Source organism: Didymosphaeria variabile, assembly GCF_027946475.1.
Source record: "Didymosphaeria variabile strain IMI 356815 chromosome Unknown scaffold_5, whole genome shotgun sequence".
In the NCBI taxonomy this organism is placed as follows: Eukaryota; Fungi; Ascomycota; class Dothideomycetes; order Pleosporales; family Didymosphaeriaceae; genus Didymosphaeria; species Didymosphaeria variabile.
The window spans coordinates 2,902,049-2,915,109 of NW_026611624.1; the positions used below are offsets into that span (position 1 = coordinate 2,902,049).

At 51.6% G+C, this 13,061-nt stretch overlaps 5 protein-coding genes across 5 annotated transcripts; 1 reads left to right on the forward strand and 4 right to left on the reverse strand.

The window, feature by feature from the left end:
• Positions 1 to 2,206: 2,206 nt before the first annotated feature.
• Positions 2,207 to 3,925, reverse strand: N0V89_007440 (uncharacterized protein; the record flags this gene model as incomplete). Its single annotated transcript, XM_056216203.1, has 1 exon — positions 2,207 to 3,925. The coding sequence occupies one exon, from the start codon at positions 3,923 to 3,925 to the stop codon at positions 2,207 to 2,209; it is 1,719 nt and encodes a 572-aa protein (XP_056070450.1).
• Positions 3,926 to 5,980: 2,055 nt separating this feature from the next.
• N0V89_007441 (uncharacterized protein) lies at positions 5,981 to 6,416 on the reverse strand (the record flags this gene model as incomplete). Its single annotated transcript, XM_056216204.1, has 2 exons — positions 5,981 to 6,345; positions 6,392 to 6,416. The coding sequence occupies 2 exons, from the start codon at positions 6,414 to 6,416 to the stop codon at positions 5,981 to 5,983; spliced, it is 390 nt and encodes a 129-aa protein (XP_056070451.1).
• A 474-nt stretch (positions 6,417 to 6,890) lies between these two features.
• TGL1 (cholesterol esterase) lies at positions 6,891 to 8,948 on the forward strand (the record flags this gene model as incomplete). The annotated part of the gene is made up of 1 exon (XM_056216205.1): positions 6,891 to 8,948. The coding sequence occupies one exon, from the start codon at positions 6,891 to 6,893 to the stop codon at positions 8,946 to 8,948; it is 2,058 nt and encodes a 685-aa protein (XP_056070452.1).
• A 151-nt stretch (positions 8,949 to 9,099) lies between these two features.
• On the reverse strand, positions 9,100 to 9,996 carry CCC1 (the record flags this gene model as incomplete). The annotated part of the gene is made up of 1 exon (XM_056216206.1): positions 9,100 to 9,996. One exon carries the CDS (start codon positions 9,994 to 9,996, stop codon positions 9,100 to 9,102), a length of 897 nt encoding a protein of 298 aa, XP_056070453.1.
• Positions 9,997 to 11,837: 1,841 nt separating this feature from the next.
• N0V89_007444 (uncharacterized protein) lies at positions 11,838 to 12,750 on the reverse strand (the record flags this gene model as incomplete). Its single annotated transcript, XM_056216207.1, has 2 exons — positions 11,838 to 11,990; positions 12,037 to 12,750. The coding sequence occupies 2 exons, from the start codon at positions 12,748 to 12,750 to the stop codon at positions 11,838 to 11,840; spliced, it is 867 nt and encodes a 288-aa protein (XP_056070454.1).
• Between the last annotated feature and the right edge of the window lie 311 nt (positions 12,751 to 13,061).

Below are 13,061 nucleotides of genomic sequence, written 5' to 3' on the forward strand. Positions count from 1 at the left end.
TGGCTTCTTCTGCACGACTCATTTTCTCCATCTCTAATTCTATATAGCCATCTATTGGTATTGCTATCAGTGCAAGTCCGAGGGATATAATTCTACATTGGTTACTCATTGCGCCGAGCGCAGCCGCCAACGTTGCACGAACTGCGCAGCTTGCAGATAGTGAGTCCCTTAACAGTGATACATCTTAAAAAAACGTCTCTTACTTTGTTAGCATACTCGGATATTCTCTCACCCTTTCCCGTGTCATTCCCCAGACCAGCACAGATTTCGTAAAGAGTGTGGAAGACAACTTCAACCTCAGTACCGTTTCTTCTGGACATCTCCCTTGGCGTCCAGGTTCAAGATATCGCACGGTTGCCGATCTCATCTATACCGATACGATGCCTTCTTCCTCCCGTCCTTCTAAGGGAGGCAGTAAGGTGGTGGTGGAGTACTTTTGGTACTGCTGCCATTGCGGACACGGACCATTCGACACTCGAAGGTACACAGGCTGCATAGCCTGCCTCGCCCACAACAGGTGTAGACACTGTACGGTGCAGGAAAATGTGAGAGCGGCGCCTTAGACCTTGGTCATCGGACACTCAGGCTTAAACCGTAAGTGTTTAAGTGAGCGCGCCTCAGACATCGGCACACTCATACGCTGACAAACTGCAGTGAACGTTGATTGTAGAGATTGCCATTGTTGTACGCCCGACTTGATGTCGGCTTCTCTCTTTGTTGGACTTTCGGTCTGCGTTATTATACCCTTTGTCTCTTTCATGTCGGTCTGACATGGCATTCTTCCTACATTCGTGCAGAGAATTTTGTGTCAAGCAGGGCATCCCGTCGCATACTGGTCGATTGAGCTTTCTGAAGCGGCATTGCATAGTTAGAAATTTGCTTGCAAGCAACCAGGCCACTGCCTCTTGCAGGGGGCTAGCTAGCATCTTTCAACATTTCACACCAGCATGTTGTTTATCATCTCCACAATATCCCGCGACACGTTTGTCATTTCAGTGCACTTGAGATTAAGTTCACACGGAAACCTCAGATCGCCGCTGATCTCAGCACGATCAATGCGCCGTGGGTATCCGTCCTTCGCAGAATAACACGCTCAGGCTTGCCCTTACGCCCAGGCGTCGCGTACGGTAAGCAAGCGACGCCTCACCCTGCCTCCTTCATCACCTCAACGCACATTGTCCGCGCGGTTCCACACAGTCACGCGGCCGAAACTTTATGCGGTGCGACGTGTCCTAATGTACGTTATGCTATTTATCAAAATCAGCACCTTGGCAACGGCGATCCGGCCAGCCCTCGTCCTCGGACGCTCCCCGCCCGCCTGACAGGGCACATCCATACCTTCGACGAGGCGAGAAGGCAACCGAATACTTGTTTCAGCATCACCGTTTGGTCGTCACCTTCCCGAATCAGTGCGCACGTCGTATCGGAAGAAATGGGATTTTTGGGTGGCTTGCGTTGGAGGCCAGGGCAGCCGTCCTCTGCTGCTGATGCTGGTTGAGACCCGCCGCCGGCCCAGTCGCACACGGTGCGCGCACTTGCGCGCTCATCAGTATCCTTCCAGATTTACGACAAGCGTCATCCGTTCCATGCAGGAAGATGGGCAAGATATTGGAGTGTCGGAATCCGCCGTGGCGCGCTGAGGGACCTACGTATAATGCTCAGCTCTGCGCGCGTCCAATCGTCGCGCGCACCGTCTGTGGGACGCTCTGCTGCCTACGAATGAAACTCCGACACCTTCGTGACTCAAAGAACGCTGCTAAGCTTTATGCCTTGCTACCCAACTTGAAATGTGCGTTGCCCGACCAGCGTTTGTGTGTAAGAGATGATGGTGGAGTGGGGAAGAGGACGTGGGATGTTGAGTTAGGCTCGGTGTCGTCGCATGCAGGGCGAAGGCGAGGGCAAGCAGCCCTGTAGGGCGTTCGCGGTCGCCAATGTGGTCTAGACTTGCAATGCAGTGCTTCAGCACACTGATGCGATTTCGCTTGGTTGACGGAGCCTCAGGTTTCCAGGCGCCTGGTGCTTGGGTGCGACGTACCGGTAGGTGACGTGGAACCGAGAATGGGAGACAATATTGTTCCCTTGCGTTCCTCGACCACGAACTGCTCATAACTCTCCCTACACGCGACGGTGACCTCGAAGACCAGTATGAGCTCTCATAGTGCGACTAGTACGTGCGATATGTATTGACCAAATCTATTGGCCTTCTTCACCAGATCCACTTCGCACCTTCCAGCTCCCTTACCCTTCCCTCTCGCACATGTATATCTGTGAAATCTGCGGGTTCCAACACCGGCTCACTGTTGCCAAATGAATACACGCCAAGCATCGTGCCAGTAAACGACATGCCAACGGGCGGGGTTACAGCGAGCTCTTCCGCTGTGAAAGTGAAGCTCTGGACTTCGGCCTTGTCTTCGTCTTTCGCATATAGTTTGTACGTCCCATTACACGCTTCAGCGCACAGTCTCACGGTATGACTTGAGCAGAGAGGGCTATCTTGGATCATAGGATGGAGCACTTTAAAAGCGCCCGCCTGACCTTCGGGTTTCCGACATACGATGGTCCGGAAGTAATTGTCACCGTGTTGAACTGTTCCGACGCCGATGGTGGCGTAGGAGAACGGACTCCAATATGCCACAATGCCAGCTTCATAGCCTAAGATGGTGGGTTCGAAGTCCAGCGTGGCGTGAAAAGACTCGCAGTACTCAGTTTGCTTCCGGAGCAGCATAGACGGTGCTTCCGGCGAAGAAAGGTTGTAGCAATTTCCCCACAGGCGGAGCCACCCCGGACGCTCTCTGAGCGAGTAGCATTGCTTCAGCGGTGTGTTCTTCTGATACCAACCCAACTCCAGGTCTTTCCCGCTGAGGTCCGCCGTCCACTTCACTTCTCCTTCAGTCACCCGCCTCTCTTCGATACTCTGCGTAATGGGGTCCCTACCCTTCGTTACCAGTCTAACATTCTCACCTTCGTTAAAGACAGGCCATCCATTGATCCACTCCACCGTCACAAGAAAGGTCTCTCTCCCTAAAGGCGGCTCCAACCATTTCCCGTTCGCATCCTTGATTGGCCGAACCCCCAGGAAGACGCCCCACCACCGCCCATACCCATCTTCGAAGATATCAGCGTGCCCTGTGCGCTGTACCTCCTCATCTGGCCCGTTATACCACAGCGGCTTCCCCTGCGAGTCCCACGGGCCGTACACACCGTCCTTGCTGCGAAACACCCACTCTTGGTGCCCGGCTTCGGTCCCACCTTCTGCGACGAACAAATAGTAGTAAGGCGCTTTGTAGAGGATGTGCGATCCTTCTGCGATGCCGAACTTACTCTGCCTGATGACCTTAGGGATTGTCAGGGTCTGTCCGGTCTTGATATCGATTTCGGAGATGTGAATTGCGAAGTCTTTTAATCTGGATGCTGGATCACGATTCGATACCCGCACCGTAGTGCTTAGGTATACTTCGTCATTGTGATTCGGGTCCCAGAACAAGTCCTGGTCGAAGCCTGGGTTGTCGAAATACACAGGGTCGCTCCACCTGGTGTCGTCGAAGATATTGTCTGTCCAGACATAGAAGCCTCGTGGGAAGATCCTTTCATCAGAGGTGGGTCTATACCTGTGAAATACGCCGGTAGTAAGATAAAAGCGCTTCTCAGAGGGTCGATAGCGCAGTGTTGAAGCCCATGATCCGGCGCCGGGCTCGACAGTGCGGAGGTTAATTTGGGAGGGACGAGTTAGTGCGTGCCCAATGAGTCTCCAGTTCAGGAGGTCGGTGGATGTGTAGATCGGACAGGAAGGCGTAAAGTCGAAAGTTGAAGTACTCAGAAAGAACCGGGTTGGTTCTTGGGTAGTGCCGGCAACGACGCAGACTGTGGGATCGGGATTGAAGCCACGGATGATGGGGTTCATGAAGGTTGGTTCGGTGCTATCCATCTTGTGGTGCGTATGCATCTTGAGTACTTCGTAGTATTAGATTGTGGATCAAGTCAAACAGCGTGTCATGCAATGTGGATAGCCATTGTAGTACCTCGGTGATATAGTTGCCAAGCAAGATCTTCCACCAATACAAGGCTAGCAAAGTGGAACCAGGAGAGGCATAGTTATGTAAAGTGACCGATTACAAGCGTCTAACTACAGACCCTGCACAGGAGACTTCATGGTAGTCTGTCGATTTTTTTATCTTCTGACTTAGGGATCATAGGGTAGCATCGCAGAGATTACGAAGCTAAGGCTGTACGTTTGCAGATTCACCTCTCCATGTTCTGTCTCTTTCGTTACACTAATAACACAATGTTTGGTACAAGGCGGAGAGGTCCCAACAACTCATAACTCGAGTCAGTCGTCAGGCTCTATGGGCAACGGTTGGGCACTGCGTGTACGAGGGTTGGATGTACATGCAGGCTAAGTCTTGAGTAACAGTCGCCACCACAAACGTACTGAAACCGAGTTGGTGCACTGTGTAAGACCACTCAACCTTGCTCTTTCTTCCTGTGTTTTGATTTCTCCAACTCAAGGCTGAACTTGTTACAACACACTAGCACGTTCTACGTGAACGATCCACTACATGCCAAGGATACCCGACTTCTATGACTAAGTCTGCGGGACTCAGCAGAATCTCTGACTTATAGATTCTCGTGACCAATTCGACTAATGCCGTATAGACAGCACATGCGACTGATATCCCATGTCGTGGCAGACGGTATACTTCCTCCTAACTCTCGCACCGTGAACCGCAACCCAACCTTCTAGTATACCAAGCCACGATCGTACTAATCTCCGGGTGGAGCCCATAGTTTGCGGTTTTGGGTCGACAGCAGCACTGTCTTACCTGCTTGTACCAGGTGTTCGCTATTGCGTCTCCTTCAAAACACTCTAGCCCGGCTCAACAAGTTCCACTCCTCAGTCTCCGAGCAAACAGCCAGGGAAATGAAAAAGAATGCGGGCCTCTTCGGATGACTTTTCTCTTTTTTAGGTGGTCTACCCCCCGCATGCAAGCTCTACACTTCAGAAGGCGTACCTTCGTCCAAGAAGTGGGGTGCGATGTGCGTCGCTTCGTTCATTTTCACGGAGCTTGTCCTGTTCGCACCCGAGATGAGGTTATTTCTTCTGGCGCTCCATAGCCAGACCCTTCCGGAGAACATCGCTCAGACCCTAGAGTCGTGACCCCCAGCGACCAATCCCGCCCAATAATTATCTCCCGCGCCATCCTCGCTGGTGTTTTTGTTCAAGCACTAGTCCTCTGGTGGGTTACAACGTCCATATCCAACCGGTATTGCCGTCCCTTCGAGTATTTTCCGGAGGTGCTGGGAGCTTTCTATGGGCTTTACCGGGCTTATTGCCTCACTGGCTGTCGCTTTACGTTCCTTTTACTTGACCCACGTTCAGAGGTCACATATGGCAGGGGTTCATTAGCACCAGGCTCTCATGATTTATGAAGGCTGACCCTATGGTCTTGGTTATCATGATCCTGTGTCAGAATAGTTCTTTGGTTACATCATAGGACTATCGGCAATACTATTGATCTTGCTATCTCTTTTGGTTCGCTTATGGCCTGGCTTGTTCAGATGCTCGTTCTCCAATGAAGCAGAGAAGAGGAAGTCTAACGTGGACATAACGGCTTTGGTTTCTTCTTACTGCTTATCATAGTGCCGCCACTGTGATTTCGTTTTGGATACGGACCGAATGGGACGCAGGCTCCGACAGAGGTGGTACATGATTGCAGAGACCGTGGAATATCAAGTTTGTGCAATGTTGATCATTCGCAAGCTTACGTGGCCAGGTATCCATCTCTTTTCATACATAGTATACACGTGATGTTGGTACAGAGGGGAGATGTCCCGGCTGCTCGTTTATTCATGGACTGACGACCACTGACTCTCAAAACGCTTATGGAGGTCTCCCAGGAACCGTCCTTCGTTCTTGCCGGTCTGTTTCAATTTACCCCGCGTCTTTGCCATATGTCATGAATCTGATGCACCTCTCCGAGGTTCACTTGTTTTCTTCCCCATTGTTTGTCTCTTCCTCCGGGCGCGACTCCTGCACACCCTTGTACGGCCGCCCAGCGTACAGCATGTATCCCTTCTCTTCTATGGTGCCCAGCTTCTCGTCCTTCTCCGCTCTTCCCTCGCCGAATGCACCTGTTTCCAGCTGGCCTGCAACACTAATGGGACGATTTCCTCGGAATCGCTTGCGCATGTCGATTTGGCCTTTCTTGCACTCGGCGTATCCCTTCTGGAGTTGCTGACATTGTGTGGGAAGCGTGTATTTGAGCGGAGGTCGGAGGCAGTCGCCGGGCTGATTCCGCTCGACCATTATGCAGTCTGAGTTTTGAAGGCAGAAGGCGAGTGCCGCGCCTGCGGACGTGAGCTAATGCGAACGATAGGGTATAAGGCGGCTTACGGATGTCCTTGCACGACTGAGGCATTTTGACCAGTATAAATCAAGGTTTGTGTACGGCTACCGCGTCATTGGAGAATGGGATATGGTGTTATAGAGCTCCCTCAAACTCACAGTCCGGAGCATAGTTTTGCCGAGGAGTCGCCGACGGCGCGTGGGTGTGGATCTTCACATGCTAGGACCCGAAACGTCATCAACCGCCAGCACATTTCACCATGTGAGTCTGTGCTGTTACATGCATGCATTCCACGAGCATGTTCCACTGTAGAGCCAGCGTATTCGCCTTCACCGCTTCAACAATCAATTCTTAACCTCAAGTGCCGCCTGTAATCGCAGACACAACACCCTCGGACTCGAGTTCACGCGACGCTGGCCGCTTGACAAGCGCCACCGCCTTCGACACTGGGCGCATCGAGCGCAGATCCTATTGGATCTGTGTACGTCTCTTTTTGTAGCGTGGAACTGGAGTGACATAGGAATTTAACGACCCTACAAGCTCACCATGCCTCTGCGCATCCCGTTCCTCGGCCGTCTCCACATCCGGGAGTACTTCGTCCTTGCACTCTCGATTGTGCTCATCGCCCTCGAGTCACTCGTCGCGCTCATCACGGTCGCAATACCCACGCCGATAATCAACATTTTCTACCGTATCACCCGCCGATTGTTCAACCATCTCTCCTCGCCCAACTCGCGCCGTAATAGGCAGAAGAAGAAGGGTGTGTGGAGCTCCATCGCCAATGCTCCAGGTTTCGGAGAGCTTTGCGAGCTCTGGGGATACTACACCGAAGAACATGTGGTGCAAACTGGAGATGGTTATCTGTTGGGATTGCACAGATTGGCGTATAGAAGAGGGGAAGAGGACTCCAGAGTCAATGCCGGACCAGGCAAAGGAGGCTTGAAGAAGAAGGTCGTTTACCTGCATCATGGACTTATGATGAACAGCGAGGTGTGGGTGTCTCTAACGGAGCGGGAACGCTGTCTGCCCTTCGAGCTGGTCGAGAGAGGATACGATGTCTGGCTGGGCAATAACCGCGGAAACAAGTACTCAAAGAAGAGTGTACATCGCGCACCAACGGATCAGTCTTTCTGGAACTTCAGCATGGACCAATTCGCCTTCCACGACATTCCCGACTCGATCGAGTACATCCTTAGGACCACCCACCAACCTTCATTATCGTACATTGGCTTTTCGCAGGGAACCGCCCAGGCCTTTGCCACGCTTTCTATCCACCCGGATTTGAACGACAAGGTCGATGTCTTCATTGCGCTCGCGCCTGCCATGTCACCACCAGGCCTTACTTCAGGAGTCGTCAACACTTTCGTTAAGACCTCGCCCGACATTCTCTTCTTAGTTTTCGGCCGAAAGTCGATACTGCCTTCTACCACTATGTGGCAGTCCATTCTTTACCCACCGATCTTTGTTCGCTTAATCGATGCTTCTTTGCACTTCCTCTTTGGCTGGACAGCCAGCAACATCACTGCACATCAAAAGCTTGCTGCATATCCGCATTTGTATTCGTATACTTCTACGAAGAGCGTGGTCCACTGGTTCCAGATCATCCGCAATGGTGTCTTTCAGATGTACGACGATGATGCGCCGAGCGTCATGTCGAACAAATCAAAATACTACAAAGTCGCTAAGTTTCCGACCCGCAATATCAAGACGCCTATAGTGTTGGTCTACGGTGGCTCAGACAGCTTGGTAGACATCAACGTAATGCTCAAGGAGCTACCTCGTCATACCGTTGCGAAGGAGATCCCGCACTATGAACATCTCGACTTCCTCTGGGCATCATCCGTTGACCAGCTTGTCTTCCCGCACGTTTTCGAGGCGCTAGACGACTATGCCGGTCTTGCAGGCGGAGATATCCCGCACCTTGGGCACCGCAAGGACAAGAGGTTCCGCTCGCCAGCGAGGTACAAAGGCCTCCTTCCTGAATCAGGAGCGCTGCCTGGACCAGAAGGCGATGACGCGGGTGATGAGTCCTCGTCCAGCCCTGTTGCCCTACGTTCCAGAAAGCACTCTCAGTCCACGCGAAAAATATCCTTCACAGATCCAACATCTGAGGATGTTCCACAACCGCAGTCGCCCTCGGCACAGAGATCACGAATACCGCATCCGGCGTCAAGTTATGCCTCAGCTGTAGAGCGTACACATTCACAGCCTGCAAGCACAACTACCTTCCCTCCACCCGCAGCTAAAGTCCCCATTCACACGCTTGAGTCACCCTCGCCAGCTGCTTCTCAATCACAAATCACCGCACGCAGCTCGACCAGTCGACCTGAGGGCTGGTGGTCGTCGGATGAGGTTGCGGGAACCGGCCATTCGGATCCTACGACACCGGAGCATTCAGCAACTAGGATTCGGAGGAAGCAGAGCTTTGACAGTGTGAGGAGCGGGAATAGCACCAAGGTCAGCGTGTTTGGTGAACGAGGGATAACCTTGGGGGCGGGGAAGGCGGTTAGTGGACTAGTCGGCGGTTTAGGCAGGGGAGAGAGCACTGAGAGCTTGGATTCAGAAGGGAAGAACGAGAAGAAGGGCAAGAAGGGCAGTGCGTGAGAAGGTGTAGAACTTGTAGATAATTGTTGTACATATGGTTCTGCCATGCGCAAATCCGGTAGTTCTGACCAGACGATGATTTCAATACCAAATGTAGGTGCACACCTAACCTGTCTGATGGCATTTCAAAGATTGAGATAGAACACGCTATTCATACAGGGTCTCTTTGGCTGAACAAGCCCACAAGACCCATAGCCGCACCTGCTGCCAGACTCCCTACGATCATCATCTCCGCTCCTCCTCTGATTCCCTTCCACACGTCGCTCATACCGCTGCACCCATGCACTGCCGCCGTCTTCGCATAGCCAAAAGCAAACAATGTTACCGCCATGACACAAGCCGACAACACAAGCCCTCTTTGTACATCGTCACCTCCAACGAAGAAGTACGGCAGTAATGGGATGAAACCGCCGATGAAGTAGCCCATGGCAATGGTCAATGCGCACACCAATGCTCGATTCGAAGGCGGCTCGGGCAGTGAGTGCTCGAATTTCATGAGAAATTTCTCCAGCCGTTCCTCACTTCCCTCGACAAGTTTTCTCGTCACCAGGTCGCTCAGTTCCTCGGGCAGTCCAAAATCCTCTACAATGTTCTTGACGTCTTCTTCGACTCCGGCCGTGTCGGTAATGATCTTCTTCCTTGTCTGAACCTGGGTGGCAGCATAGCTTTCGGCTTCGCTCTTCGCACCAAGGTAGCCGCCGAGCCCCATGGAGATGGATCCAGCGATGAGTTCAGCCAGGCCGCCGTAGATGACGACGTGCGTGTTGCCGAGGGCGGAGAGTCCTGCAGTGAGGGCGAATGGCACAGTGAGACCGTCTGACAGACCGATAATGGCGTCTGAGATGATGCGCGGATCAATTCGTGACGCTCGACTTGTTGATGAGCATGATTGGAGGGTGGTCTGGCTTGAAGTTCCATCGTCATTCCCCTTGTCCATACGCTCGACATCAACAACAGCTGAAGGCGTCGTCGGTAGCATCGAATATACCGCCGAGTTCTCGTTCTCGTTCCAAAGCGCGCCGTACGAAGTCCCTAGTATAGTCGCCATGATGTCCCAGAGAGATTTTGTTGTTGATTTTCGTGCTTTTCGCACCCACTGCGGACTGCTCCATTTCATACTTGAAATACGTCGTACTCTCGCCGTGTTTGCGTGTACAACGCTCCGGCCAATAGGAGAGATACGAAAGGTCAGCGGGAGTCAGCGGTGAAATGCAGCTTCGAAATCGCGGCTGCGTGAGAGGCTGTTATGTAGCGACCAGGTCCGCGGAGAGGCGCTAGCACTGAAGTGGCCGGACCCCAACGCATGCAGCCAATCGCAGCGCGTCTAATTACCACGTTGTGAGTGTCAGCACAATTTACTGATCCCAGATCCCGCTCGAGAGGAAGCTTGTGATGCTTGTATTGATGCTTAGCAGAGGGTTGCGGTAGATTCACATGTATGCATACACTAGCAGGTACCATTCTACAGCTTGGTTCCTCAACTTACTGAAGCTTGTGGTTCGGAGTTGTAGATTTGTCGTAGCCCGCGTGCCCGCTTGACACATGCCCCACTAGCCACCCCAGCAGTTGCCCCGCTTTCCGGCTTGGGCAAAACTGGCGAATCCACACACGCCATTTATCATGTGGTATATATATTTTTATTCCTCGCTTGATTTCATCATTCAAGGCAAGATGGCCGAGCGGTTAAGGCGCGTAAGTGTTACCTCTTCAAGCAATTAAATACCATTGTTCTGACAGCGAAACAGTAGCTTCAGGTGCTAGTATCGAAAGATTCGTGGGTTCGAGTCCCACTCTTGTCAGAATCTCATCCATCTTCGGATGGTTCATCTTTTTCTTGCGATCCAGTCTGACATCAGATGGTACAACTTTTTTTTTTGGGTCGCCACTCTAGTATCTAAGTTGACATAGTTTGCCTCAATTGCATAATGAAAACTTCACTACGGACAACTTCACGTCGGTCTCGTGTGGGAAGATATGCTAAGCTCCAGACCTATACTCGTCTGCTGTAATGTCATGCGGCCAAATCGGGCGAACAACATGCACATGGTGCCTCGAGACAGGTACCATTCGCTGAACAGATCTCACGACGGCGACCGACGCACCCAATTACGACAAATGTTTGGGATACCCATCAACTGTCTCCGTGCTCTACAACAGTGTCATCCCCGCTTGCATCTTCGGTAATCGCGGTTTTGAAGCTTAGAAGTATATGATTGATGACGGCACAAATTGGCTAAGCGGGGTCATAAGCATCGAGACTGGATATGACAGCCCATACAGAACGTGGGGTCCTCGTGATTTTCTACAGCAAGTGAATACGATAGTATCGGAGACTGTATACATTGTCCAATGAAGTGACCGAATCGTAAGTGCCAGACGATGAACTGCGTCCCCTTCTTCTTCGAGCTTCTTGCAAGGGACTAATTTGGCTCTAAAATGTTGACGCCACGTCCTGCAATCATTGATTAGACAACCAAGGGAAAGGGCACTGCGTACAGGGCGATGTACAACGCTTTGACACGCACTAGCACTCCCTCACGCACAGTCACCGCGTGTGCAACCTTGTAAGCTGTAATCCCCTCGCTGTCACCAGCGGTAGGGCATAGGCTCGAAATCATGAGATCGTATTGTTAGAGAGTACTCTTTAGTCATGAACCATCGTTATTTCGTGTTTCTTTGGAGTGTTTGTTTCTCTTTGAAATGTAGCAGGGAATAAGAATAACGTAATGTTTGGATCACGACCTTCCTGTGCAATGACTGAGGCGCAATCGTAGTCGCGAATAAACACGATTCGGTTCATACTATAGTTGCCACCATCGTTGCGTATCGACAACTATTTGCGGTTGTAGAAGTGCTTCGGAAACAAAGGCTCATTATCCTGTACGTTGCTTAATCACGACTGACCGTGGGGTCCCATGCGCAGGGCTCATATACCCCTGTGTCAAGGCTCTCCATCTCTTCCGCGGAAAGCTCAAAGTCAAAGAGTTGTGCGTTCTCCTCGATACGTGATTTTGTGACCGATTTTGGTAAAGGCACGAATCCCTTTGGAATTTTAGTCCATGTCGTGATCAGGAAGATTTATGCTTACCATCTGCAAGCTCCACCGTAACAGAACTTGACTCGTTGTCTTGTTATACTTCTTCGCAAGCGGTAGGAGAAGCGGATCTTCCGACTTTGTTGCGCGCACAATCGGACAATAGGCCTCTAAGATCACGCCCCTCGTGTTACACCAATCAACGATATCTTTCCTCGCCAGCCACGGGTGAAGCTCGACCTGATTGCAACTCAAGCAGCCACCTTTATCCTTGCCCTCTCTTTCATTTGTGCTCTTAATGTATGATTCTAGCTCCATCAAATGATGAACGCCATAATTACTAACACCAATACTCCGAATTTTCCCGGCTTCAACACCTTCGACGAGCGCCTTCCAGGCACCGATCCGATTCTCTTTTCCACCATACGGCGAATGTAAAAGGTACAAATCGATGTAGTCAAATCCAGTCTCCTTTAGGGAATTCTCAATGTGCTTCTTGGCACTCTCGTAACTCATTTCTTTCGGAGGTATCTTGGTGGTGAAGAAGACCTTTTCACGCGGGATTCCAGACGTGTTGATGCCCTCGGCAGATGGTGCTTCATTGCGGTAGGCTACAGCAGAGTCGACATGGCGATATCCGATCTTCAAGGCGTGTCCGACCACCTCTGCTGCGACATTAGCGGGGGTTTGGTACACTCCATATCCAAGAATTGGAATGCTATACCCCGAAGGCATTCGAAGAGTAGAGGTGAGGGAAAGCTTCGCCATGTTAGACGACGACGTGTGGAATAGGTGTGCAGGAAGCTGCCTGGTCTGGAAATGGCTTTGAAGAAGGAGTAATCTTGAGGGTATCGAAGACGCTTTTTGCATGCTTTGACACGACACAGAATGAGTGGAGGGATATGGGCGTGCTTGAGGTGATTGCTAATTCTACAGTGACGATTTGGACCCACGTCGGGTTTAAGCTGAAGTCGGATTTTCGCTAAACGCCGATAGGGAGCTTGGCCTGGTAAGGTTAGCGTTGCGTGTGACAAAAGGATGCAGTGTGAGACTTCCTCTACACTAGTAGTGTACCACGA